Here is a 27,973-nt window from a genome sequence, read left to right as displayed (position 1 = left end):
AGTCTTAAGTTTTCATAAATATTCATAGAATATCTAGAAATTTGGTAAGATTTCTATTTAAAATCACAAGAATAAATCACTTAATTATAAGTTTTAAAATGGAATTAGCCCTGGCCAGTGCGGCTCAGTGGATTGAGTGCCAGCCTGTGAGCTGGCAGGTCTCCAGTTCAATTCCTTGTCAGGGCATATGACTGGGTTGCAGGCCAAGTCCCCAGATGGGGGCATGTGAGAGGCAACCAGTTAATGTTTCTCTCCCTCTCTTTCTCCCTCCCTCACCCTCTCTCTGGAAATAAATAAAATCTAAAATAAATAAATAAAAATGAAATTAAAAGACCGACATGTTACTCCATTGGGCTAAGTACAAGTATACAAAAGAAATATATACTGCCTCATTAGCATAAAACCATTAACACCATGAGTTGAATTCTCAAATATTTTATACTTAATTCTAAATATCCATTGGGTTAAAAATTGCCTGTGTCTTTTTGAAACAATTACATTGTTCCAGGACATTTTGGTAATATCATTTTAACTGACTCTTAATACTTATTTTGTATAGAGGAGACTTCACAACTTAAAGACAGTTAATCTCCTAGTCCTTGTAGCATTCAGCCTTAGATTTAAGCTCAATATTACTATATTTTTCTGACATCTCACTCCTGGCTAGCATGACTCAGTGGATTGAGCGCCAGACTGCAAACCAAGGGGTTGCTGGTTCGATTCCCAGTCAGGGCACATGCCAGGGTTGCGGGCCAGGTCCCCCAGTAGGGGGCACTTAGGGAGCAACCACACATTGATATTTCTGTCCCTCTCTTTCTCCCTCCCTCCCCCTCTCTAAAAATAAATGAACAAAATCTTTAAAAAATAATTTTTTCCTGACATCTCACAAAATTCTTGAACCCTATACTTACTCCTATCCCTAATTGTAATTTTATATTTCTTCATCTTCCTAACATATTTACAGATCTCACATATAACTAAAGATGTTTGAAATGGATAAAAATTCAAATTTCTTCTAATCATGCAGAAATAATTACTGTAGATAGTAAATTAATATTTAAACAAACTTTATTCTCCTGGCTTTATCTGATTTGCTATCATGTCTTCAAATAATTATACTAATAGAATTCATTTAACTATTTTCCTCCATTTAAAGAGCTTTAATGTTACATATAGATTCATTTTCTCTATGATTTTTTTTTAAAAATGAAAAGACCTTTATTGAATACATTCTAGTTCTCCTTTTTAACCCACTGGACAAGGATAAACAACATCCTAGTTAGGAAGCATCCTTACCTCCTAAAACAACTAAGGTTGCCAACAATCTCTATAGGATTAAACAGAAAACTAAAAGCATTAAGATCCATTAAACACAAATGAAAAGAACAATTCTGCTTGGTCAGATCATCTTAGAATTTCATTTTCAGGTCAAGAGAGGAGCACCATGCCAGGCCTTTAAATTATTCTCAACATCGAATCTCTGGAAGGTCATCTGAAGTTGAAAAAAAACCACCCACCATCTCAACCCAAGAATCACTGCTCTGAATTTTCAAAGAGAAGAAAAAATTTCTCAGGAATGAAACCAAAAATAATAAGCACACAGTTCCTCAAAAACTGAAACTGAGTTGTTAAACACTAAAAAAAAAAGTGGGAAAACCATGATAAAAATAAAAGTATCTAAAATGATTTACTGTAAATGTGTTCTATTTCAACAAAGCTAACATACCCATTCCCATCAAACTAGACCATATGTATAACTAACTGTACAGAACTCTCCTTCCTTTTCCCTGGGTAACTTGGAATCCGATTCTGATAGCTAGGAAAAAATTACAAATATTGAAAAAGGGAAGTGCTGAAACAGTCCTCTTTTTAGGATGTCATTCTATAAATGTCATAAAGGTGAAGAATTACTTTTAGAAAATCACTAGTGCATATATTGAGGTAGAAGACAGTACAGAGGAGACAAATGGAGGTGGAAAAAGACTTGACTTAGGGTGGTGAACACCCGATACAATATACAGATGACGTACTATATAGATTTGCACTCCTGAAACCTATATAATTTTATTAATCTATGTCACTCCAATAAATTCAATTTTTTTAAAAAGAAAACCACTAATGATACAATCAGCAATGGAAAAGGGTCGACTAACAGCCAACCTTTACCCAGTTCTAGAGATTCCCTCATTATGCTTTCTCCTGCCTCTTTAATCCACCACCAAATGGATTTCATGTATCTTCCTTATGTTTTCTCCTTTGATTCTAATGCATTAAAGGAACTCAAAACTGCCACTCTCCAGAACATTTTCTCAGTCCTTTGAAATTTTGCTCCTGGGCATGTCTTCAAAAACTTGGCTTAAATAAACTCTTAAAAAAACTTTTTAAGAAAGCTAGCCACAAATTCCTGCATTAACATGAAAACCTAAAAGAATAGCTTCCTCCTCAATGAAATACTGAAATGACCCTAATCAAAAGAACACTTTATATGAATTTCCAGGTATGTAAAAGGGTACTATGGGAAGCTGAATAATGGCCCTCAAAGACATCCACATCCTAAGCCCCCAAATCTGTGAATGTTACCTTATACAGCGAATCCTTTCAAAGTCAAGGATTCTGCAATGGGCGGGTTATCCTGAATCATTACAGTGAACCCCAGATGTAATCACAGGTGTGCTAAGTGGTAGGCAGTAGAAGATCTGACTACAGAAGAGAAACCAATGCGACCACAGAAGCCAGGACTGAGTAACGTGGCTGCAAACCAGGGAATGCTGGCGGCCCCCGGAAGACGGGAGAGGCAGAGGATGGGCTTTCCCCTGGAACCTCCGGAAGGAACCAGCCCTGCTGACACTCTGATTTTAGCCGTGTGTGTGTCCAAAGCATATCATTTTGGGCGGTGGCCTCCAGAAACAAGGGTTGTGATCATTTGTTACAGCAGCAAGAAGAAACAAGTACAGGTGGAGAAGCAAAACCTAGTGGGATTTTAAGCCTAATTAACGCCCGTATATCCTAGTACTGATTCCCAGATATACATCAACTACGGACAAGTCAGGATTAAGACAGCTAACGTGGTTCAATTGCTAGGATTTCATTTAACCACCAAACATAACCGCCATCTTTTTCATTCATGGCTTTCACCTTTTATTAGATGGTTGGTGGCACTTTACAGCCACTGCTATGACACTGTCAATAGCATTTATGATTCCCACCCTAAATTCTTCCGACATATGTAACGGCTGTGTGTGACATCCTTGTACGTTAGCTGTTTCTGTGGAAACAACAAAGCAATGGGAATTGGAAGCTGTAAACAATGTCTTGAACGCCCTTTATAACAACCAGCAGGATTTCCTCACTAAATTGACTTCTAGGGGTCGCTCTAAACTAAGATGGTGCAGTATGGACAAATGCTGAAGAGTGACATGCATGACAAATTTAGATTCTACTCACATCACCACATCAAGGCGGTGACATTCTAGAGTGTCCTGCGAATAACCAGGTGGCATCCCTGTTAGTGTCCCTAGGACTGAAGTAAGAACCTGAGGCTGACTGTTGCCATTCTTACAGCTTCAACTAGCCACCTTTTTAAGGTTAACCTTGAAGAATGAGAATCAATCAACGTTTTGCTTCTCAGAACTTGCCCCAAAACAGAAAAGCTGATCATTTTCAAATCAATAAAGACCACGTACATAGGAGGATTACACAGCCATGCATATAAACAACTAAAAAGACTTTTCAAAATCTTCACATCATGTAAGCAAGAACAAAGAAAAAAGACAACAGTTGTGTGCACCTATTTCAGTTACTGGCCCAACTTCAGATTTTTTAATAGCTTTTAAATATTGTTGCCTGTTTAGAGATTACTATGTGAATGAATAAATGCCTTTGCATTTTCTCTGTAAATCATAGCAAAGTGTATCATAGTCCAGAACTTGTATTACTCTCTAAACTTTTTATTTCCTCTTCTATTTGAAATAGATTTTTTTTAAAGCCATATGTTGCCATTTTAATTTTTCCATAGTGATACTAATCTCTAGAAACTTTCTGCTAAGGCAAGATACCCTAGCAATATTTCCCTAGTACTAAGTCCTCATCCAAAGGATCACTTTCTGTTATAATCTTCTATGTTACTGGATAGATACCATGATACAATCATTCAGAGGGATAGCAATCTTCTATTGCCCATGTATCTACCACTTCCTGAATAACCTCTACTCTCATTAACTGGGTAGCATTCAAGTGGAGTAAATCGTTTGGTAAAGTGCAATTTACTTAACATCCACTATGGGGTGCTACAAAAATAAATAAAACAGGTTTATCTTCAAGAAAGTTATATGCTCACAAAGGAAAGCACTACATTTACACAAAAAGCTGTAATGACTGCCCAAATGCAAAGAATGTCTTAAGGGAAGTATCGGTAAAGTGCTACGGGAATCCAGAGGGAAAAAGGATCATCTAAGATTGGGGAACTCTATACCTTTAACACTGAAAAATGCTGGTTCTACGCAGTTTTCATGGAGTGGAGGGGACGACATAAGAAAGAAAAGAGAAAAATCATAGGCCTGTATGAGAATCAGTAAATGTGTCCGCCTGGAGGAAATGGTACAAGGAAGAGAGGGGCAGGTGGGACCGTGAGAAGATACATTTCTGAGAACTCTGTTCATTAAGCAACAGTCTTACTCAGGATGACTCCAAAAAATAAAGTCAATAGAAGTAAACAAAGCTCTTGGGCTTGTTTTGTCTTTTTTTTTTTAAATAAGAACTGGAAAGGTCAGAAGGTGAGAAATATGTATTTACTTCAGATATCAGAAGCCAGCAAATTTTATCAGGACTAAAAAAAAGTCCACATGCCCTGGCTGGTGTGGCTCAGTGGACTGAGTGCCAGCCTTTGAGGTGAAAGGTCACCAGTTAGATTCCAAGTCAGGGCACAGGCCTGAATTGTGTGCAGGTCACTAATTGAGGGTGTGTGAGAGGCGACCAATGGATATTTCTCTCGCACATTGATGTTTCTCTCTCACTCTCCCTCCCCTCCCCTCTATCTAGAAAGAAATAAATAAAATATTTAAATAAATAAATAAAAGGCAGCACGTTGAACGAATGTCGAGTGAGTCTTCAAAGCTCACATGTATCAAAGCTAACAGGACATGAGAGGAGCTTTTCAAAGTCACTTCTGAATATCTAAAGTTCTAAGTGAGATTCTTCTCAACGTCCAGTTCTTTGAGAGCCACGTAACAATACATGGCCTCTGTTTATAACCAAAGCCTACAGCTGCCATGAAATCCTTGTTTTATCTCTAAAAACTGCTAAGTGTTGAACATAATTCAGGAATGAAACTTTGCTCTAAGAACTAGGCACCTCAGCAGGAAGAATGGGATCTTGGACTTCAAAGGTACCTGTCCCAACCTTTGTATTCAGAACGCCACGGACACAATACTAGGCTTACAACTGCTGATCTTGGGAGGCCCCCTAGTGCTCACAAGGCAGACTTTAGAAGTTCAAACACCCACTTCAGAAAAACCTTTAACTATTAAATCAACTGCAGAATCAATCGGTAGCTGTGACTCTGAGCCAATTCCACCCAGGGAGTGCACTTTCAGCCACCAGCTGAGCATCCTGTCATTCAGCTCGGTTCCGACTCTGTATGTGGGAAGATAGCACCGGATTCCACAGGCGACACCCACACTGAGGACAGGTTATTATGACAAAAGGTGTTCCCACTGTTCTTATCGCTCAGAAAATTTCAAGGGCTTTGAGAGGCTGTGAGCCAGGAACCTTGAACAAAGACCAAATATATATGAGAAATGTATTCTGATCATCTGAATGACCAAATATATATTTCCTACAAATCACAGCACCACAGTAGCCCATTAAAAATATCTTTTCAGGGAAATAAATGATACAGATGAAACATAAAAGATCCTGTTCTAATTAATTCATCTTGAGTTATTTTGAGCCAACTTTCAGAAGACAAAGCCTAAAATGTCTAAGCAAGATTTAATAATAAAATTATTTTTCAAAATTATGGTCTCTGATGTTATCATTCCATTTCACTTTATTTCCTGATCCAGTTAAACTACTAATGTATCATCCATAACACTCAAGTGAGAGCTTTACATGGCAACATATTATGAGTAAGTCTTTTATAAGGAGAGTTCAGCACTTGTGTAATTTTACAAAATAAAATTCAAAAAGCCACCATCCATTATTTTCCACTAAAGTTGATTTATCTTCTGGAATCTAATAATTAGGTCTGTATCACTATAACACTGTCCCATTTATTATAATAATGTTCTTCAATGGTTTTCTTTTTTTTTTTTCTTAACCTTTTTACGACTGTGGCTTTAACTGAGGAGACACCATGGTATTCAGCAGGCAGCCGAGAAATGTGTTAAAATGGCTGCATGGTCACTTAAGCACCCACATCTGCAGTGAGATATCCTCTCTTGTTTATGTACGTAAGGGAACCCAACCCCAGACCACTAGTTTCCCCCTTTTCCCATGCCCGCTTCCATCATCAATGTTCCTGGCCAGACCCACAGAGTTTCTGTCCTCTTAGGAAGAAACCTTTCACCCTCCTCTACTCTCCCCTTCTTCCCTCTTCCTCAAAGTAGGAGAGAGAGACTCACCTAGTTGGTAAGACTGGGGAGAGCGGCACAAAGCATGGCCAGCTCATCCCCTTCTCTTTGGGGATGCAGCCGAGTAATGATGGTCTCCCCTCCCCAACATGGCTAGCAGCCTGTCCTGTGGGGGTGAGGACGGCAAGCTGCCCAGCTGTCTGCCTGGGAGCGAGCGGGTGAATGCGTTTAGTTAGCACAGTAGGAGAACAGCATTTAGTCACATTCTCTAACACCAGCCATAAGCTAATGCTTCAATCCCTGACTTCAGCATCAATTTCTACACTGTGTAATAATTTAGAGGAGAAAAGTATGACCAATGATCACCCAAGAATATACATTAGAGCAGATTATACCATTAGTAACTTAACTCTCATTTTCTGTGCTTTTATTGATGAGGAGAGAAAGGAATTGAGGATTATCCTGCATAGACTTGAATTTATATCATTCCTTGTGCATTCCACAGCAACAAAAAAACACGAGACTTATGGGGACAAGGTCTGACATGTGGGCCATTGATCATTTATTGTCCTTATTTCAAGTGGAAATGTACAACCTTCTAAACGAGAAAAATATTCCTCAAACGTGTGCATCAAATCTTATTGGATACTGTTTGGAGCTCAGAGGGAGTGAGTCTGAGTGAGTCTGTGGGTTGGTTCTTTAGGAGGAACTGCTTGGGGCTCCAGAAGTTTCTTCCACCAATTCAATCCTCACTGGTTTTTGCAGCCAGAAGTTGTGGGGACTTATCTTTCTGAGCTGGGGGGCCTGGTGTGGGACTCCTCGCTCCCAAGATACCCCTCCTGACTTTTTAGCCACGTGGGTGTTGGACCAGCCTGTTCTGCGTCTGTGGCCCTCCTACCAGTCTGGATGGATGTGGTTTCTTTAATTCCATAGTTGTCAGACTTCCATTCGGCTCAATTTCTGACATTCCTGAGTGAGGGGTGTTCTATGTTTTAGCTATAATTTTGATGTGGTGGTGTGAAGAAGTGAGCCATGTCTGCCTACACCGCCATCTTGACCGGAAGTCCCCGAATATTCTTATGTCACTCATTAAATGATTCGGGTAATTTTATATACTGTAGGAAGCCTCCCTTGATGTCTCCAAAAGTAGTAGATAATTTCTGCCTTCATTAAGTTAAAACCCTTTCTTTAGTTTGAAAACATTTATCTTCAACTCTTCTTCAAACCAGATGTACTTTAGATTTACTGTAAAATATACCATAAATCTGTATAGAATCCGTGAAAATATATAACGATATGTGAATAAATTCTTCTGGTTTGCCATATAAGCTATCTCTTTTTTCTTTGTATTACTGTGGGTTTCTATTACTGTGGGTTTTAGATGCCAAATTAAAAAAAATTTGGCATCTAAAAAAAAATGAACTGCAACCAACTGTTAGTGCTAAATCAGTTCTCACAAATCATAGTCATTTACATGATAGTAGTCCCAGAGTCTAAATCTGTAGTAGAACGATTCACTAGGTTCTATAAATACTCTATAACTATCATCAGGAATCATATCTATAAGATGACTCCAACATAACATAATGTTCAGGTTAATGTTCATGGTGATTTTTTCCCCTCTTGTTAATTGCCACGCTGGTTTCTGATTGGGGGAAAGTCACTAAGTTTCGAGCCTTGCCATAACCTTATGTCCCGGACACAAGGGACAATGCACGTATCAGAACACTGGGTGGACTCCTTGCTGGCTACACATTTAGAGGAAAGGGCAGAAGTCACAGAACATGACAGACCATGTTCAACCTTCCTACCAGTAGTGGGGAACATACATAACCTGTATGATCCTCAGTTTTCTCACCTGGAATTAGAGATGATAAATCTTACAGAGTTTTAAACTCCGTAAGAACAAAATATATGAGAACCATAACACATAGAAGGTATACAATGAATGGCCGTTATTGTCCTAATCAGTCTCAGCTGCAGCTCTAATTCTGATGAAGGCCACCACAGATTCATGGCATTGTTATAATAATATTTATTTAAAGAGACCCAAGAACATAGTACGTTTCATTTCAAGTCAACTTACCAAGGCAGGAGTACAAACCCTGACTTATCCAAGCTAATATGGCAAGTGTTATAAGGTCGCCAAAACTGGCGGCAATGGGTGTAGCAACATTATCGGGATTGATGCCAGTCTTCTTTGAACCAACGATCACACCAACCATTATTATCCCTGGAAGAAAGGATGCTGTTACTTTCATCCTATAATTTTAAAGACAACCAATCCCCCTAAACACTGAAGTGTACAGGCTGGACAAACAGCATTTCAGTTGCAATGACACTGCTTAGACAAGCTGACAACAGCAAACAAAACATGTGACACCAGTGCTCTGGCCAAATGCCTTTCGACAAAACCCCAGTGGGGACTTCTCAGACAAAAGATTCAAGAAGTTCAATACTGCATTTAGACACCTGAAAACTACTGTAAAATAACATAAATGCTGAAGTTTCAGGTTTAGTGACATGCAACGTGTATGTCTTAGATGTAATGTACTTGGGTGCATCAAACCCAAAGATTTCATTTTAACCTTCAAATAAAGCATGAAAATGTCAAAGAAAGGTAAGTCATATTTATATGCACTGCCGTCAGGAAAAACACCAATAAAAACAGATTTATGTAATGTCATGGTGGCCAGCAATGCTTGCTCCATTTTATTATGGAGAGTATTAAAATACTAAGAGGAGGGGGGTAATTAAATTTTGAACAGGAGGCCAGAAGTTGTCTTTGTAAAAAAGAGTCCCTCGACCCAAAGTTTTTGTCTAGGAACCTACGGCTGAAGACAAAGACCAAAATGGGACTCTGCACTTACACTTCTAAATCCCTACCTTCCTTGGTCACGGAAGTGGGAAGAAAATCATAACATTTATATCTATACCTAACTGCATATATTTTCTCATGCCAACTGTCATTAAAAGCATGCAGAGGAGAGACCATTTAAGATTGGTTTTACTTGTGTGCCAGTCAAAGATCAATGTGGAAGCCTAATATGGCTACAATAACACAGGACATCATAGCACTTGTAAATTGGGAATGACTCTACATGATTTTCTTCTAGCAAACCAGTGGAGTTTGTATTAATAAATATTTAAAAATGATACTCCAACTGAAAATGTCTAATATAGTTAATTTTTTAAAAACTGGCTCTTTGAAATTCGATAGCCAACAATCTGCTATATCAAGCTTATGGTTATATTTGTATTGCCAGAGAGATCCTGAAGAGTTTTCTCTGAAATCTGAAACTTTATCTACAGAGCCCTGACTGGTGTGGCTCAGTTGGTTGGGCAGTGGCCCACAAAGCAAAAGGTTGTCAGTTGGATTCCTGCTCAGGGCACACACCTGGGTTGCGGGCCAGTGGCTAGTTGGGGCACCTGCAAGAGGCAACCAATCAGTGTTTCTCTCTCTCTTTCTCCCTCCCTTCCTCTCTCTCTAAAAAAAAATAAGTAAACCTTGAGGTTTTACAAAGTTGAGGAAAAATAAAAAACTTGTACAGCGAGATTGCTTTCAGAACTCAGAAGTCGAAGAATCCTTGTTGCTGAACTGACAAGCCAGTAGACCCCCAGCATGATTTCCCGAAAGCAGTTTCCCGGTCAGAAACCATCTGCTGTGTGAGCTGTTTGCCGGACCTTGTTTGGGAGCTGTCCCAGGGCCCCTGAGGCCAGAAGACAACCCAGAAAGCCTGTTCTGCACTAAGGTTTACATATAATAAGTATAACTATTCCTGAAATAAGATCTTTTAAAAGTCTGTACATAACTTTTTGATGTTCTTTATTACAGACATGCATCATTTAAATAAAACCAGGCCCAAGCTGGGGAAATAAAAGACTGTAGGTGCAGACGTTTGTGCAACGCACTCACCCTGCAGCAGGGATGCGATGAAGGCAGTGGCTACGCTGCTGGAGCACAGAAGTATGGAATGATCAAGGTGGTACTTGCCCTCTGGAATCCAGCCCAGGATAACTGCCGCCACAGCCGCTAGAAACCCAACTACGGTTGCTTGAACCTAAAAAAGATTTTTCATAAAATCCAACAGAATTATTCATCTCAAAAACACATTTTTGTAAAATCTGCTTCTATAAATATGCATGTAAGAAGTCAGAGAAACTATTGCATATGGTAATTGAGCTGTCTTACCTTTTAGAGAAGCTACTCTACAGGGTCCAGCAGAAGTAACGCCTGCCTGAGTGTGGTTGGTAGGGTGATAATACGGGTATAATAATTCACAGTTTTAATTTGAACATTTCACCTAAAATGTCATCTGCAGTGCTTGAGTGTGATTTGTTATATCACAGAATTACATGCTTATGACTTTGTAATACAAGAATTTGTAATAAAAAGGGGGTGTCATTTTTGCCTGGCCCTGTATTTTTGGTTTTAACATTCCCTAAGGCAGTGGGTTCTCAAGACGCACTGATCTGGTGGCCATGGGTATGGAACAGGGTCCAGGAACCTACTCTTTAACAAGCAGCGACTTTGATGGTGCAGTCCACAGACCATCTCAGAACAGCACCCCACCCACAAAATTGAAGTCTGACGCTAGAGGCAGTGTTGGCAGGGGAACGGATTGTATTACCCAATGATAAGAGTCTGACTCCTGAATATAGCACTTAATCTCGTGGCAAATTATTCAAATTCATTCCTTCAACAATTATTAACTTAGCATCTCTTATGTATCAGGCACTCTGCTTGGTGTTAGGCTACAACTGTGGTCAAAATAGCTTCAGTCCTTGCTCTCAAAGAGCTCTTGATCCGTGGGAGAGATAGACATTAAACCTTAAATATAATCACAATCATGATTAATGGTATAAAAAAGTTTAGCTTCTAATCTGAAAAAGTGACAATGACAACACTGAATTTAAAAGGGTTATTTTGAGATGTAAATGCATTACATTAATACATAAAATGATTTCCACAGTGGTGGCATAAAGCAATACTAAAAAAAAAACCCCAAACCCAGCAACTAAGAAAGTAACACTGGCTGGGCACTCTTAGACTTGTATTAGTAGAATGTCAAAGTAAAAGAAAACCTTAAGGTCACTTGGTTCAATTTCCAATCAAGGCACATGCCTGGGTTGCTGGTCAGGTGCCCAGGAGGGGGCGCATGAGAGGCAACCACACATTGGTGTTTGTCTCCCTCTTTTTCTCTCTCCCTTTCCTCTCTAAAATTAAATAAATAAAAATCTTCTTTTTTTTAAAGAAAAAATCCTTAAGGAATCATCTGGTTTACTGATTCTTAACTGTCTTTGTGTCATGGACTCCTTTGACAATCTGACAAAAATTTTACAGAGATACAGTATTTTGAGTAGGAGTTCTGGGTGCTCACAGGCTTTCCAAAGCTAAGCCATGTACTGGAATCCAGGACTCTGGGTTAAAAAAAAAAACAAAAACTAATCCTGCCACACAGTGAACTGACAGAGGAGCCAGAAGAGCCAGGGCCAGCGAGTCCAGACAGCCTGGATTCCGGCCCCACGATCTTCCGTCAGCTCCTGGTGATCCAGCCACAGGTTCAGAGCTCAGATGCAAGCCGTCAGCATCGCTCTGGCTGTGCCCGCTGCCAAACTAAGTCAGCATTTTCACACTGGTGAGTAAATAATGTAACCGGTAAAAGCAGTAAAATCAATGACTAATGTAAATTCTACACTGTGATTCCAAGGTTTTTCTTGGAAATAACATACAGAGCTAGAGAGCCTGTGGCAGACATGCTGGCAAATGCACATATGAATGTAAGTGAAAACGGAAGCACACAGCTGAGACGAGGAAGTCCTAGTCCGTAAACCTGCAAAAGTAGTGCCTGATTGTACCCAAGAGAAGAGCTAAGTCTGTGTTCAAGGAGTGGCTGGGGGTGAATGGGGAACAGAGCCCTAACTAGATTGAGCGCAGGGCACCCAGTCACGTAAGGGTTCTCCAGTGGGAGTGGGAACTTTGCTTCATTTGACAATTTACACACTGGTCAAGGTGGCCACCCTGAACCACGGCTAAGAAACCTAGAAGAGGTCATCTGCTTGGGTTCACTCTGAATATGATTCTCAGAAAGCACACGTCCCGGCTCCTGAGTGCCTGCTCTGTGCTTCCCACCCTTCCTGCCTCTACCCTCCGTAGCCAGTCAGTCAGAGAATGTTTTTCTAGCCCATCCCCAGCCCTTCCCCATGCTCCTCCTTCACAGGCTTTAGCAGATAAAGCCTCAGACACAGCACAGCCAGCACCCCAGCCTGGCCTTCTTTTCTTCTCCCTTCTATTCTCTCCACAGCTTCCTGGGCTCCGACCAGTAGCTGCCTCGCTGGCTTCCCTGTTTGTCATACACTCTTGGTGGAGTGAGACAGACAGACACACACAGACTTCAGGACACGGCATCTAGGACCGGTGAGTCCCCAGCCACCTCTGGCTCCCATCCTGACCAACAGTTGCAGGGAGAGAGGAAGACAAGGGAAAGTCTCAGACTAAGAGTGGAAGCAAAGATTAAAAGCTGAGATGGGAATTATTGGAATGATTTGATGGCTACAACTCATACTACTTGGTAAGAGTTCAGAATATTTACAAAATTAAATTAAAGTAAAACTATAATTTCAAATTCTACACATAGATTACATTACAGAAGTCTACTGGTTGGTGTATGTTTTGATTATCATCCCTGCCCAGATCCCTACAGTTTCAAGCTGACAAGGATCATGGACATCTCTAATGCAATACTGCACCCTAAAAGAAGAAAAGCAAGTCCAGAAAGGTTAAGGAAGTTAACAAAGGTTATATAGCTGGGGAAAGTCAGAGCTGAGATTAAAGATTAGATACCACATTTCATTATCTCTAACCTTTTGACTTCAGTAGTAGTTTCATGGACATTTTTTAAAAAGTCTACATTCCAAAATTTCCCTTATTTCCTCGCCTTTGAAATGCAATATAATAAATTACTCTTCTGCAACCATGATGTTCTCAACATGAAATCCTAGTTGACCTAACATTAAAATAATTAAGCATTCCTGGAGAGTGTGGCTCAGTTGGTTGGAGCGTTGTCCCGTAAACTGAAATGTTGCCAGTTTAATTCCCCGTCAGGGCAAATACCCAGGGTGTGTGGGTTCAATTCCTAGTTGGTGGGGGGAGGGCGTATGAGAGGCAACCAATCCATGATTCTCTCTCACATCGATGTTTCTCTCTCTAAAAGCAATGAAATAATGTCCTCAGGTAAGGATTTAAGAAAAAAAAAGTAAGCATTTCCTAAGCTCACACTTGCTAGAACGCTGGAGTTACTTGGGGGGGGGGGGAAGTGCCTTCCTGTGTCCTGGAGATGCAAGAAGGTGGCGGGAAAAGAAGAGACAGTCACCTGAAATGGGAAAGAACTGTAGATAATTTATATGTAAATTCGAGTGTACATAATGGACAACTGAATGTGTTCATGTACATTAACATTAGTATTATTGACAAATTAAGGAAAACTCAGCTTAATCAAACACCTGACCACAACATATAAAAAAAGAGTTAAGGATTCTCGGGAGCATTTGAGATCTTGCTCTTAGGCATATATCCTCATTTTGACTGAAATAAACTCTTATAAGATCCCCCCAAAAATAGTCAATAAAAATTAAAACTGAAAGAGAGCAAAGTTTAATTAAATAAGAGGATTTGTATAAAACATCAAAGTCGAAAAATAGTACCTAAACCACGAAATGCTAAATACTTATTTGTACAGATATTAACTCAACTTCTGGCTCTATTACACACTTACAGTAGAAAGTATTTTCTATACTATGTATGTGACATATTTTTCACATTTAGAAGAACACGATCAGTTTCTAGACAAAGACAACTTTCAAGTCATGGATGTTCGTGTACGCTACCCCTTTCTCATAGCACTAAATTATCATGGGCCCCCAGAAACACTCAAATGGCAGGCTTGACTAAAACGTACTCCATTCTACAGTTAGCACCCAGAGCTGTAAATCCAAGGTCTATAAACACACATGTGCATCACTTACTTGTTTTAAAGCCAAGTTGCCAATTATTAGATTCCACTTTTCGATGGGTGAATCCATCTTCCCGATATTTACCTGTTAAGGTGGAAATTTTTCATATATTACTGAATAATCTATATGTTCTCTATTCTGTTAAACAGTATGTGAAGTCTTAAAGCCAAAGATAATTCTTTAGTAAATCTGATAAACTCACATTGGACTTTGAATATAACTCTGAATTCACTACCAGTCTTCCATCTCACACACAGGTTGCCTATTTAAGTTTTTTGTGGGTTTTTTTTTTTTGCTTAATTACTAGCTCACAAGAATCAGTGGACTAGCTAGTACCACCTGCCTGCCTGCTAATGTTATTTTACAACTAATAGCATAAAGTGCATCCTAACATGTCAAATTTTATGTATTTAGGCCCAATATAAGTACATAATTTTGAGGTGTTAGCATCTAATTCCACATCGTGAAAGTACTGTAATTTGAAGAATTATTAACCAAAAACCCAGACCCAAACAAATAATTCATTTGTACATAGTTTATATTTGAGTCAGGACTAACCCTGTTAACAATAAAATGGTCACTCAGTCCAATGTGAATTTTGGTCACCTATGGCACTGTTGAAGTTTATACATCTTTCTGCTATGTGGAAGAATACTCTCCAAAAAAGATTACTGTTCACATATTAAATTGCACTGTAAGCCAAATCATACTTATCAACCACTTAGGATTCAAAAAATGTGTATCCAAATCTGACAAGTTTTCTAATGCAGTATTTTGGAAAACAATGAGCAACCATTATTAAAAATACTGCACTGAGACAGATTTCAATTCTCCATCATCTGCTCAGTCATGGAAGATAGGTGAATGGGTAAAGTGGAAAATATATAAAGGTTATTATTTGTGGGTAGTTTTAACCATGCCAACTGGAGTTTGGCTCACTGTCTTCAGACTATTAAGTTAAGTGCCACAACAACATCTCCTACATCAATCTAGAAAACAGATTCTGTTTTCTAAACTTACTCTGGACTGTAGTCTCAAAGTATCCAGCAAATACTAAGATTTCTCAGTGTTTTAGGACAATTACTCCTTCTGTCTTAATTTGTATATTTCTTTCCTAAGCCCGGAAATCTGAATTCTTGATGAAATTTGTGTTTGTAGCTCTACCAACTTGGATTTTTGCTCAGATGAGTAATAAGGGACAAGCAGCATTCAAAGAGCGAAACTATCTCGGGTGTCATGTTCAAGAAATAGGTATGAGACACTGGGATCTACCAGACGTTGAAAGAAACTAAAAAAGACACAAAGAAATGGAAAGATGTTCCTTGCTTCTGGATTGGGAGAATTAACATTGTTAAAATGTCCATATTACCTAAAGCAATCTGTAGATTTAATGCAATCCCTATCAAAACACTTCAACAAAGTTATTTTTTTTAAAGTGACAAGATAAAATCATACAGCAGTAACAGCTTTTAAAAGTAACAAGCAATTATATTCCTACCACCTAGCTTGGTCAAATACTAAAATGTGACTATATTTAGCACATCAGTAAATCATATACATGTTTAAAATCACTTTAATGTCCAAGGTATCTGAGGCTCTATTTATATTTTCTCAGTATTTTTTTCCTCTCCATTCTTCATATCATTCACTCGATCACTTCAATATCATCAAACTTATAAATCCTCTCTTCCGCTATCACCAATACAATACATTTGATTCTTTTTTACAGTATCCATTATTCTTAAGATTTGCCATCTGTTCACTCATTAAGACCCATGTTTGTTTAATTCTTTGAACATTTTTTCCTTTAGTTCTTTGAACATATTTATACTAGTAGCTTTGAAGGATGTTGTTAAATCCAACCTCTGGGCCCATTTCCAGTCACTTTCCAATGAGCAAATAGGAATCACACTTTTCCTGACTATAAATCAATCACACCTCTGTGTTTCTTTCCACATGCAGTGACTTTCTGGCTGAAAACTGGACAGCGTAATAACGTGCCCGGAGACTGGAAATGTTGCATTGTTCTGAGGATTACTGGCTTTCCCTTGAAATGGGCGGTTAATTTTCACAGACTCATTATTACAGGCCCATGGTTCTCCCTCCGTGGGTGGCAGCCGCTCCGCTCTTTCAGCCCCCAAGTCCTGCTTTCAGCCTAGCCCTTTGGGGGTCTCCTGGGAACCTGTGTAGCTGAACAGCCAGCCAAACACTTGGGCAGAATTTCTACTCAGGCTCTGGGGCTCTTCTCTCCGGCTCTCTTGCTGCTGGGATTTTCCCCAAATTTCCACCTGCTGTCAGGTGGAAATTCAAACCGATAAAACTTCAACTTTATGCCACTATAGCTATGCATAAGTCACAGAGGGCACGCTGTCAAAAAAGCAAAAACTCACACATTTTAGCTAGTATAATTGTCTTTAAAGTACAGGCTCCTCTCACATTTCTGCCTTTATTTTATTAATTTTTGACTCTCTTACCTCAAGCTGGTAAGACTGTAGGGTTTTTGCCACATGAGATCCAGGTTTTGGGGAATTCCCTCAAATAAACAAAAAAAAAGCCTACACTTTGCAAGATCTTTATTTTCCTCTCCTGCCAAAAAGCCTTTTGGATTGGGTTCTACCTGGGTGATCCACCAGTTTTTAAAACATAATGCATGTATAGATCATTGGGGAAAAAAGACACATGAAACGCATGTCTGTACAATGATTAACTCTGAAAACCTTGGTGAGACTACAGAACAGCTTTGTTCTAGGACAAAAGCTAAAAGTGTGCTGGACACACGTTCCCTGTGGATGCTTAATGGCCAAGTGTTCAAATCAATATTCAGTGGCGCCAAATGTGACCATTACATAATGAATTCCTGGGATACTAAAAAAAAATAAGAAATTTAAGCAAATTTAAAATGGTATTACCATTTTATTATTAAATTTTCTAGAAATAGTATTTGTAAAATAGGGAATGCTTCACAAATTGGCAGTCATCCTTGCTCCGGGAGCTATGCTAATCTTCTCTGTATTGTTCCAATTTTAGTGTATGCGCCGCTGAAGAGAGCACTAGAAATAATTTCTTAACAGTGACAGCTGCTAGACTGATCCTGTGGTCACCAGACTTCACGTTTTTAACGCTGTAGAGATGCCCACTTTCAAATGAGAGAACCAAGACTGTCTGTGACTGGCTTTGCCAATCTACTGCTGAGAATGGTGGTGTTGCCAAATTACTAGACTTTCTCTCCACTCATGTAATATTTGACGAGATAAAAACTTACTTCTTTACTTCTTAGGTTTGAAGGTTTGGTTGATAGCAATGACCCAGTTTCACCAAAATCCTTTCATAAACTAGATCTGTGCACACTGCTTCCTGGTGATGCATTTCAAATATTTTCAGATGAGCCTAAGCTTGTCACCCTTGTTTTATTTTAATATTTTTACATGTACTCACTGCTTCACATGATCACTTGAGAAGAATTTGTCTTTTAAATCTGGAATCTAAACGTGTAACAATGGAGCGATGTCACTGGCTTCCAAGACACCAATCAGTAATACCCTCTGATGGCTTAATTAATTTTTGGCTGACATGCAATGGGCAGATGGCTCATGGAAGTGAACCTGACTGTACGTGGCTTTAACCATACATACTTTGAGGTGGGGAAAACTTACTGCAGTGGATAGTCTAGATGCCAATGTCATTTCCAAGTTCCCTTTGAGACCAAGTAGTGCAGGGACTAAAATGAAAACTTCTGTTACTTTTTTGAACACCTCCCAGTGCTGTAAGAAAAAAAAAAAAGAAGAACTTTCTGACACTCTTTTCATTTGCACCTTGATTTTGAACTTCCCAGCTTCCAGAACCTTGAGAATAAATGTCTGTTGTTTAAACCACCCACTGCTAGAGATACTTCTAGCGACGTAAGAGTTAAAATAAAACATGAAAACTTACCAAAACTAACACAAAAAGAAATAGAAAATTTGATGAGCCCTGTGACTTTTAAAGGAACTCAAACTGGGCCCTGGCTGGTGCAGGTCAGTGGACTGACTGCTGGTCTGGTCACCAGTTTGACTCCCAGTCAGGGCACATGGCCTGGGGTGCAGGCCAGGTTCCTAGTGGGGGCACGAGAAAAGCAACAGACTGATGTATCTCTCACACATTGATGTTTCTCTCCCTTTCTCTTGCCCTCCCTTCCCCTCTCTCTAAAAATAAATAGATAAAATATTTAAAGAAATGCAAGCTGTAATTTAAAATATTCCCACAAAGAAAACTGCAGGCCCAGGTGCATTCATCAGGAAATTATACTAAGTACTTAAGAAAGAAATAATGACAGTTACATAAAACTTTTAAAAGAGTAGGAGGTAAACAGAGAACATTTTCAAATTTATCTAAGAGACTAGCTCTACCTTAATATGAAATCTGTCAATGATATTATGAGGACAATTATAGGTTAATCTTATATATGAATATAAATGCAAGAATTCTAAACAAAATATTAAAATCAGAATTTTATACAAACAACAACAAATCATGACCAGGTTACATTTATCTCAGAAATATAAGGGTGGTTTAATCAATATAAGTCAACATAGCAAGAAATAAAGTAGAAAATAAACATAAGAAAAAGTATTTGAGCCCTGGCTGGTGTAGCTCGGTTGATTGAGCACGGGCCTGTGAAGCTAAGGGTTGCCTGTCGATTCCCAGTCAGGGCACATGCCTGGGTTGCAGGCGAGGTCCCCAGTAGGGGCCACAGGAGAGGCAACCACACATTGATATTTCTCTACCATGTTTTCTCCTTCTGTCCCCTCTCTCTGAAAGTAAATAAATAAGTAAAATACTTTTTAAAAAAGTATTTGATAAAATTCAACCTCTAGTCATGATTTTACAAAAAGAAACCTTAGCAAACTAAAAAACAATCTTCCTTAATTTGATAAAGAATATTACAAAAATCGACAGCCAACCCCCTGCTTCATGACCAACTACTGAAAGCTTATACTTTGAGATCTGGAATAAGGCAAGGTTTCCTGCTCTTACCACTTCTTCTCTATTGTATAATACTTTGGAAGTCCTAGCCAGCACAGAATGACAAGGAAAAAAGTTAAAATGTATAAGATTGAGAAAGAAATAAAACTATCATTACTCATAGGTAATATGATTTTGATGAAGGAATTCCAAAGAATTTACAGAAAAATTATTAAAACTACTAAATGACTTTAGCAACTTGCTGGATACCAGGTCAACACGCCCACTCTAAAGTCCTCAGGCTCAGAGGTACGTATTAAAATTCACAAAATCACAAAAGGGGCTTTTTCCAATTATACGTGTGCTGTTCTCTCAAATAGCACAGTATCAAGAAAATAAGTAAATATTACACCAGAGAAAAGTATTTACATGATGAGCTATGTAAATATTCTGCCTAACAATCCAGGCTGTAACGTATTATTTCTATGCATGATACCACTCCATAGCTAACTGTTTAGTGCTCCTTCACAATAATTGATACGTCAAAAAAAAGGTCTACCAGATTAGCTTATTGATTTTAGCACCTGTGATACTACTGTAGGAACTTGAAAAGTTATATTTCAAGTGAACAGGTAGGTATGGGCCCCCTTGAATACAGTTTATTCAAAATTTCAATATACTTCTTTTAAAAAAGATTTTATTTTTATGTATTTTTAGAGAGAGTCAAATGGAGGGAGAAAGAAAAGAAGAGAAACATCAATCGGTTACCTCTCACAAGCCCCCAACTGGGGACCCGACCCATAACATGCCCTGACTGGAAATCAAATCAGCGACCTTTCAATTTTCAGGTTGGCGCTCAGTCCACTGAGCCACACCAGCCAGGGCTCAACATACTTCTTAACACAGTTCTCTACCTGTTCTTTCTCCATCTGATGGTGAAAAAATTAAGTTTCTACTTGTGTAAGTTTTCCATTTAGATAACAATGTTAACTGTGGAAAGCATCTTAGAGTCACAGAGCACCTGACACTTCTTTTAGGGAGCAGACAACGGAAGACACGAGCGCATTGCAGGACAATGCGTCTAAGCCTTTCCCAGAGCCAGTCTTTCTCTGACTGGTGTGTAAAAGCTGATAACGACAGAATGACACAGTTCGACAATGTACTACTTTAGAAAAATATTTATATATAATAGGTCATTTTGTTACTATACTACATTAAGAACTGTAAGTCGGTAAGTAGCATATACAAGGTCTGTCCAGAAAAAGTCCAGAAATTATTAAATAATGAGAACAATGTGTGCAACATTGATAAAACCTGGCAGCGAAGGAGAGAGGACTGGCACACACATGCGTGATGACAACTTCACTGTACTAGTCAGTGGGGGCGGTAGATGCCATTGGGTGACTGTGTGTGGCTGGGTGGCTGTCACATTCAAAATGACTGAGCAAGTAGAACAACAAATGTTCATCCAGCTTTGCATTAAGCTTTAATACTCCTCCATGGAAACTATTCGAAAGATTCGAAGGCTGCAGCTGTGGACAACTGGTGACTAGCAGCTTCATCACAACAATGTGCCCACTCACGCATCACTGTCTCATGTAGAGTTTTTTGGTGAAACATCAAACACCCAGGTAACTGAGACCCCCTATCACCTAGATTTGGTGCCCTGCAACTTCTGGCTTTTCTCAAAACTGAAATCACCTTGAAAGGAAAGAGATTTCAGACCACTGATGAGATTTAGCAAAATAGGATGGGACAGCTGATGGCCACTGGGAGAACCGTATGAGGTTCCAAGGTGGACTGAGGTTTGAAGAGGACTGAGGTTTCACTGTCTTATACACACCATTTCTTGTATCTTGTATCTTCTTCAATAAATGTCTCTATTTTTCACAGCACATGGCTGGATACCTTCTACACAGACCTCATACATTTTAAAAATGGATAAAAGACAGAAAAAATAATTCATATATATTAACAGAAAAAATAAAAAGAGCCAATGAAAAATGTTAAATGATAATTTAAGAATGTTAATGAAAATGTGATAACATTTTCCTATCAATCGTCAAAAACAAAAAACAAGACAATCCAATGTTGATAAAGGCATTGGAAAATAAAAGTACTTATTGGTACAAACTACTCGAAAAACAATTGAATAGGACCTATTAAATTTGAAACACATATACCTACCCTAAGGCCTAGCAATTTAAAAAAAAACCATTTTATGAAACATTAGCATAATATTATGAAAATATATTTATAAGGACATTTATTAAAGCATCAGCATGGGGAAATGAATAAGTAAACTTTGGCATATACATTCAATGAAATACCAGGCATTCATTTTAAAATGCAGAATATCTTTATTACTAATTTGAAAAGATGTTCAAGGTGTATTATTGAGCGATGAACATCAGATACAGAAAAATATATATAGCATTTCATTTTTATTTTTGAAAAACAAAAGCTCTGCACAAATGTACATACGTCTGCATAGAAAAGCCGGTGTGTGTACCCAACAAACTCATAACAATGGTAACCTGTGGAGGAAGCGTTTGGTATGAGGAACAGGGAAGACACTTTGTCTTTTATTTAACACTCTGCATTGTGTGAACCCATTTTGGGGTAACTTCATCATCGCAGTACTTTATGAAGACATACTTTACGGTCTGAATGAGACTATTCTTTTAAACCTGCTAATGGAAAACAAACAGGAAAAGCCCCTACAAAGAGCAAATTCCTTACCAGAGTCGACATCAGTTCATTTTACTAAGTAATAATAACACAAATCTAAAGTAAATGTTTGAGATGAGCCGCCCACATAAGGAACTTCAAATAACGAAAAGAATGAAGTTACAGATGGAAACCTACCTGGACCACATCCAAAACCATGCCAGCAGAAACTGTTCCAAAACCAGCCAGCAGAAATGGCACAAGGATCTGCAGGGCCATCACGCCGCTGGACTCCTTCGGGGCCTTTTGGCTGGCCTCCACGATGATGTCCTCGTCCCCGTCACTCGACACATCTTCAGCCTGTAACATGGCAGAAGTTTCTGAGGCCTCCTCCCCGTCGCAGTAGTTGTAGTTGGCGTAGTCGTCGTACGTCTGGCCGCCGCCCGAGGGCGGGTGCCCACTGTGGCCATGGAAGTTCTGCTCTGAGAAGCTGTGATACTCCATGTGTTGCTCGGACCTCGTGCTGAAAGTCTGCACTGCCGTAGATGGTCCATCCTGCCAAATGCCGTTTGCTTTCTTGTGCCTGTCGTCCTGGTTTTTCTGGTAAATTACTGGAACCATTCTCAACAGAGAGTTTAAAAACTTATCGGACTGCACTGGGTCTAAGCTTAAAGTCCAGCCGACAAAGCCTCCTCCGCTGCTCGGACCACCGCTCGTTTGATTAGCAACGGACCTTCCTTTGCTATTAGTCATATTGTCATCGCAGAAGACCCTGCACTCCTCAGATCGCACGCTTCAGGAGCTGCGGCCAGGGAATCGGAGTCACGCGAATGCTGGTTTCAATTCAGATGCTAAATTCATTTTGTCGAAAATAACGTTTCCAGTAATAAAGGATGTTTAGAAGGTCCCCACGGGGATTGGATCTGGAAAGGAAAAAATAATTTAAAAAATCAGATACACCATCTCGACTCTTCCGATTTTCACAGTCGAAGACAAAAAACACTGTGTTCTTAACCCTCAGGTACTGACAATGCACCTCACGGGCGTCACACAGAAACCGCGTGCGCCATGCCGGTGTGCCACACGGCTCTGGACACAGAAATACAGTGCAGAGCGATGTTTGGTGCTCAGTCTGGGTCATGTTCCTCTTATCTTCGCATATTTTATGTAATTAATACCTATGTAAAGCCTCCGACTGTCCCAGAAGTTCAACACTAAACAAATTTGCTAAAGGAATAGCCTCCATTTCCATGGAGAAGTCTCAGAATCACACTGCCACAGCCTTTTCCGTACGTCAGTACACAATAAAGGGTACAGCGCATGATGTTATAGTTTAAGCACATTAAAAAATAAACCATGTTATGCTATTTATACCTTAATATACAGTTTCTTACTCAGTTATGAAGAGATAATAATAATGTCTACCGTAAAAACGCTTGTTAAATATCTTGACCATTATACATACGGTGCATTTATTTCCCATAAATTAGATCGGAGTCATATTTGTAGCTCTGACAGACGAAAAGTTCATTATAATTAATTTAGGACTATAATCCTTCTGTTATCTAGGAAAAGGAATTCCAAATATTCATTTAATCCTGTACTTTGCAAACCAGCCAAAAGAAAGCTTATAATGTACTTATTCCTGAATACATTTCTCAAAGTCCGCTCTGACCCACGATTCCAGAGCAGGCCCCTGGCCAGTGACCAGATTCTCTCCAAAGACCTTGGACTAAGAGACACAGACACATGCACACTGCAGTTCCAGAGTGATGGGCACTGAAGCTGCAAGGTCATGCCCCGCCTGCCCAGGGAGACGGCCTGTTTGAACAGCTGCTGCCACAGCTGCCAATGCTTTCAAAGCTATTTATCATGAGGGTGCTGAAGGCCTCAGGTGTTTCTCAGGAACCTGGCAATGAGGTGATAAGGGACACTTCGCCCCACTGCCTGCTGCCCACCCACCAAGCTAGGCTAAGAACCGTTGCTGCCAGAATGCTGCTTCTAGTGAAAATCATTATACTCTGCGATATTGGTGTGCAACGCCTTAGGATGTCCATCTCTTCTCCTTAAATGGGAAACTCAGTATCAGGAATGGCAGACAGAAAAAGAAAAGGGGCCAGGTGGGGGACAAGTGGGTGCTAGGGTGTGGCTCATCTATGTCATCACTCACTCATTTTCCTTCTCGTAATTATGGAGCCGTCTGGACCCTAAAATACAGATCCCAGGACCCCATTCCTACTGACTCAGACTAGCTATGTCTGGGGCCTGTAAATGTCTTCTTTTAAGCTCCCCAAGTGATGTCAGTGGAGACTTCTTATGGACCTACGCTGAGTCGAGTGAGTAGAGTAAGTACCAGATGCCAACTGCGGGCACCTGCAGAGTAAGTCAGTGATCAAAGAAAATCAGGTGAATGGAAACATCACCCAGAGTGAAGCGGAGAAGAAGCTACGCAGTCCCAGAAGAGAGACAAACAAGGCTGGCAGAGCTGTCTGAGCGCCGTCTATGCAACTGGAGGCTCGGCTGTAGGTCTGCAACCTAGGAGATTCCCAGCAGCCCAAAATGAGTCAGACGGAGATTCTTTTCCTTCCACCCACGCACCTCTTTTTAAATCATGAGCACTTCACTGCCTCAAAGATATCTTTACTCAAACAAAATATAAAACGAACTTCAAAGAGACGGAGCTCTCAGACAATTCTATTCCACCCAAGGGCAAGTAATGGAGATAAAGGCAGTTTCTTCTTCTCGAAGCAAAATTATCAGGTTGAGCAAAACGGAAACACAGAAAGATGTAGACAAACCAGAAAGAAGGATGACAGTGCCTGTATCCTATGACTCGGTCACCCTAAAATCCAGAAAGCTGGAACTGCATTCTCGGGATGCTTGACCAACAGAAAAACAGAAGGTAGGGAAAGAAAGTCGACAGGGGAATTTCCCAAGACCAGTCACCTCTCTGAGAAGATACGCAGGACGTGGCTGAGCACAGTCTACGCTGAGCTGGCCAGTGGGGTCCAGAAGCAGAGGCACAGCCAAGTCTTATTTTTGCTCCTGGTATTCTGACTTCAGTATAAACTATTCAGAAGGCTGGGTGGAGGACAGATACTGAACCAGGGCCACTGTGCACAGAGACCACACAGAGCCTTTCTGTAAATCTACAGAGCACCTCCTGGAAAAGGGAAGATCATGAGAGGAGCCACGGGTTGCATTTCAGCCTCACTCCATCCTCTCTGCCAAGCACCCTCACGCACTGCAGAACATGCGTGATCTAACACAGCAGACTGGGCTGCTGGGTGAAATATTAAACCGTGCTTAAAGAACATAAAGCACAAATGGTGGCTATGTATTCTTGTCGTTTGCTCAGCCTCCTCCCCCATTTTTTTAGCTAATGGTAGCTCCACTTCCTTGTGGTGTGAAACCATCCTTCCTCTAAGCCACGAGGTGCTGGCAGGTCTATCAGCCACAGCTCCCTTGCCCTCCAGACCACGTAATTAACGACAGGTGGCTTCAGTGGGATCCGAGTCCTCCCCTGGAATTCACATATTTGTTGGCTTACTATTTCCTGAGTGCCCGCTAGGTTACACATCAACAAAGCAGGCACCGTTCCTGCTTCTTATGGGGGGAAAAAACAATCAGGTGACCAAAGGAATGAGACAAGTTGTGAGAGAGGCCGTGAAGGAGAGAGTTAGCAAAGAATGAATCACTCACAGGGCTAAGTGTGGAAGGCCTCTGCGAGGGTTTTCTCGCTTCCCTTTGGAATAGCCTAATTCTGAAGCACTCACTGAAAAGGTTCCCTCTGCCACCACCACCGTCACCGCCACTTGGTGGAAGCCCATCTACTTTCCAAGGAGAACCAGAGCTAGGCCATGATGACAGAGTCTGGACAACGTAATTAAAACTTCTAGTTCATTTACTTAAAGCCCACTCCACCCGGGAGCTCCCCACTTACATGGGCCAACAAAACTCCCTCATTGATTAAGCCAGTCTGAGTTTCTGTCCTAACAGTATTTTTTTTAAGCAATGCACTTTGGTAGTAGAAATTTCCTTCCACGGGTGTGTACCATGGACCACTTAAAACTCACACAGTGATATACATCCATTATGTCTCAATATACTAGAAAAAAATTAAGTGTATACCCACATAATCTAAAAAGATCTTTAAAAATCTTTCTCTAAAAATTAAGCTTACATTTTAAACACCATAAAAAAAGTAGAAAGGACAAAAATCTCAGACTAAAGGCAGCCTTTCCACCGAACACATTTAAAGGTACGAAAGTTCCACGTCCCTAGGAAAGCTCTGTCCCGGGCCAGCACTGGCCACAGAGTTGTTGTGTCAGGGAACCGCTGGCTGAAATGAAAATACTACTACAGTGATGAATTCAATTTAGTCACGAACCCAAAAACCATTCCTACGAAAGCTCCTTATTGGTAAAAGTTAAGAAAAAGAAGCGCGAGGCCTGTGTGGCGAGGTACTGCAGCGGTGTCTTGGAGAACATCGGCCTGCTCTGCTGGAGGCGGGTCCTGCTCCTTGGCAAAGGCTGAATAGCAGCCCGTGAAAATCCAGCGGAGCTGTGAGTTAGCAGCGCCCAATCACGTCGGGTGACTAATCCAGCCTAAGACGGGAGTGGAATACTTTGTTATCTTCCCATAACAGTAAAAAGGTTTTCATGTAATCTATTACCAGTAATGATCACATTCAGTGAAAAAAAATCTCGAAACTTGTTGATCAGGTGGATGTTTTATATTTGCATGAATAAAGTTAGATCACAGTCCTCTGACACATATGTACACATGTACGGGACCAGTTTGGTTTGATCTGGCAAATGTGACTCAGCTCTGTATGGAAAACCTACAGACTCGAAGTGGTGGGCAGGAGCCAGACCTTCCAACCGGTTTTCCCGTGGGAATCAGGCCTAGAAAATGCATACAGACTGTTATGGCTTGCTCTTGCTAAAACTCCATCACCCTGGTCTAAAACAACAAATGTGTTGTCCATCTTCAAGGTAATATCCAAAGCCTGTGTGAATTTGCCCAAGGACAGAGCTAATCTGCTCATCGCCATCCCCCTCTGCATGTTATTTTCATTTCCTTGATTGTACCTAGAATGTAGACGATAATGTTCTATGTAATAGATAATAAATCATTCTCTGATGTAAGACCTGAGAAAAATAATAACAGCCTGTCTAGGCAAGGGTTGAGGCATTCTCCCCTTGAGAGAGTGGCCGAGGCACCCATAGGTGCTCTCCCCTTGACAGAGCAGCCGTGCCGTCCCCTTTTTCTCCACAGGATTGTTGTCGCCTGTACATTTATTCTTGTCATCAGCCACATACACACATACAATATACCCTAGAAGTCTAATTATGGTTATTATGTATTCTTACTCTTAACGGTTTGCAAGTGTGCATCCTGGTTCTTTAATTTTTTTGAACATGTCTTCTATGTTTTTGTTACTGAAATGTAGACGGTCCCCAAACAGGATGTATTATGTGCTCAGTAAAATTAGCTTGCAGAGAGATCACGCCAAACAAAACTAGGCTGGAACTGGTATTATACAAATTATTTCCTTGTTTTGTAAAAAAGAAAATTGGTACGCCCTTTTAACCCATACCCAGTAAGTACCTAACTGTTTTGTTGTATAATGGGTTCACAAAGAAGGATCGTGTCTACTTTATTTGCTTTTTGCAGCACCCAAATAGCAGGTTGACATTACAGCTGCTCACCTGCCTTCAGCTAGTTCATCTGAAAGGTCCAAACCTATGTGAACATAAATCCTCATTAATTTTGCT

At 40.1% G+C, this 27,973-nt stretch overlaps 1 protein-coding gene and 1 non-coding gene across 8 annotated transcripts in view; both read right to left on the bottom strand.

Moving 5' to 3' along the window:
• Positions 1-27,973, bottom strand: part of SLC41A2 (solute carrier family 41 member 2) — an 86,640-nt gene that overhangs the window by 43,213 nt on the left and 15,454 nt on the right. For all 7 annotated transcript variants that reach the window (XM_037160638.2, XM_037160640.2, XM_037160639.2 and 4 more), the window contains 5 exons: positions 22,392-23,116; positions 18,236-18,343; positions 14,595-14,666; positions 10,486-10,630; positions 8,656-8,802 (listed from right to left, as the gene is read on the bottom strand). In XM_037160638.2, coding sequence (XP_037016533.2) covers positions 8,656-8,802; positions 10,486-10,630; positions 14,595-14,666; positions 18,236-18,343; positions 22,392-22,946 — 1,027 coding nt within the window. In that variant the 5' untranslated portion in view covers positions 22,947-23,116. The remainder of the gene's footprint in view (positions 1-8,655; positions 8,803-10,485; positions 10,631-14,594; positions 14,667-18,235; positions 18,344-22,391; positions 23,117-27,973) is intronic.
• LOC119060625 (U6 spliceosomal RNA) lies at positions 17,527-17,633 on the bottom strand. Its single transcript, XR_005084623.2, has one exon. It is a non-coding gene; the product is annotated as a U6 spliceosomal RNA (small nuclear RNA).

Source organism: Artibeus jamaicensis, unplaced genomic scaffold (genome assembly GCF_021234435.1).
Source record: "Artibeus jamaicensis isolate MK-2021 breed Jamaican fruit bat unplaced genomic scaffold, CSHL_Jam_final contig_233, whole genome shotgun sequence".
NCBI classification, from domain to species: domain Eukaryota; kingdom Metazoa; phylum Chordata; class Mammalia; order Chiroptera; family Phyllostomidae; genus Artibeus; species Artibeus jamaicensis.
This window is presented reverse-complemented; position numbering and strand designations above follow the sequence as displayed.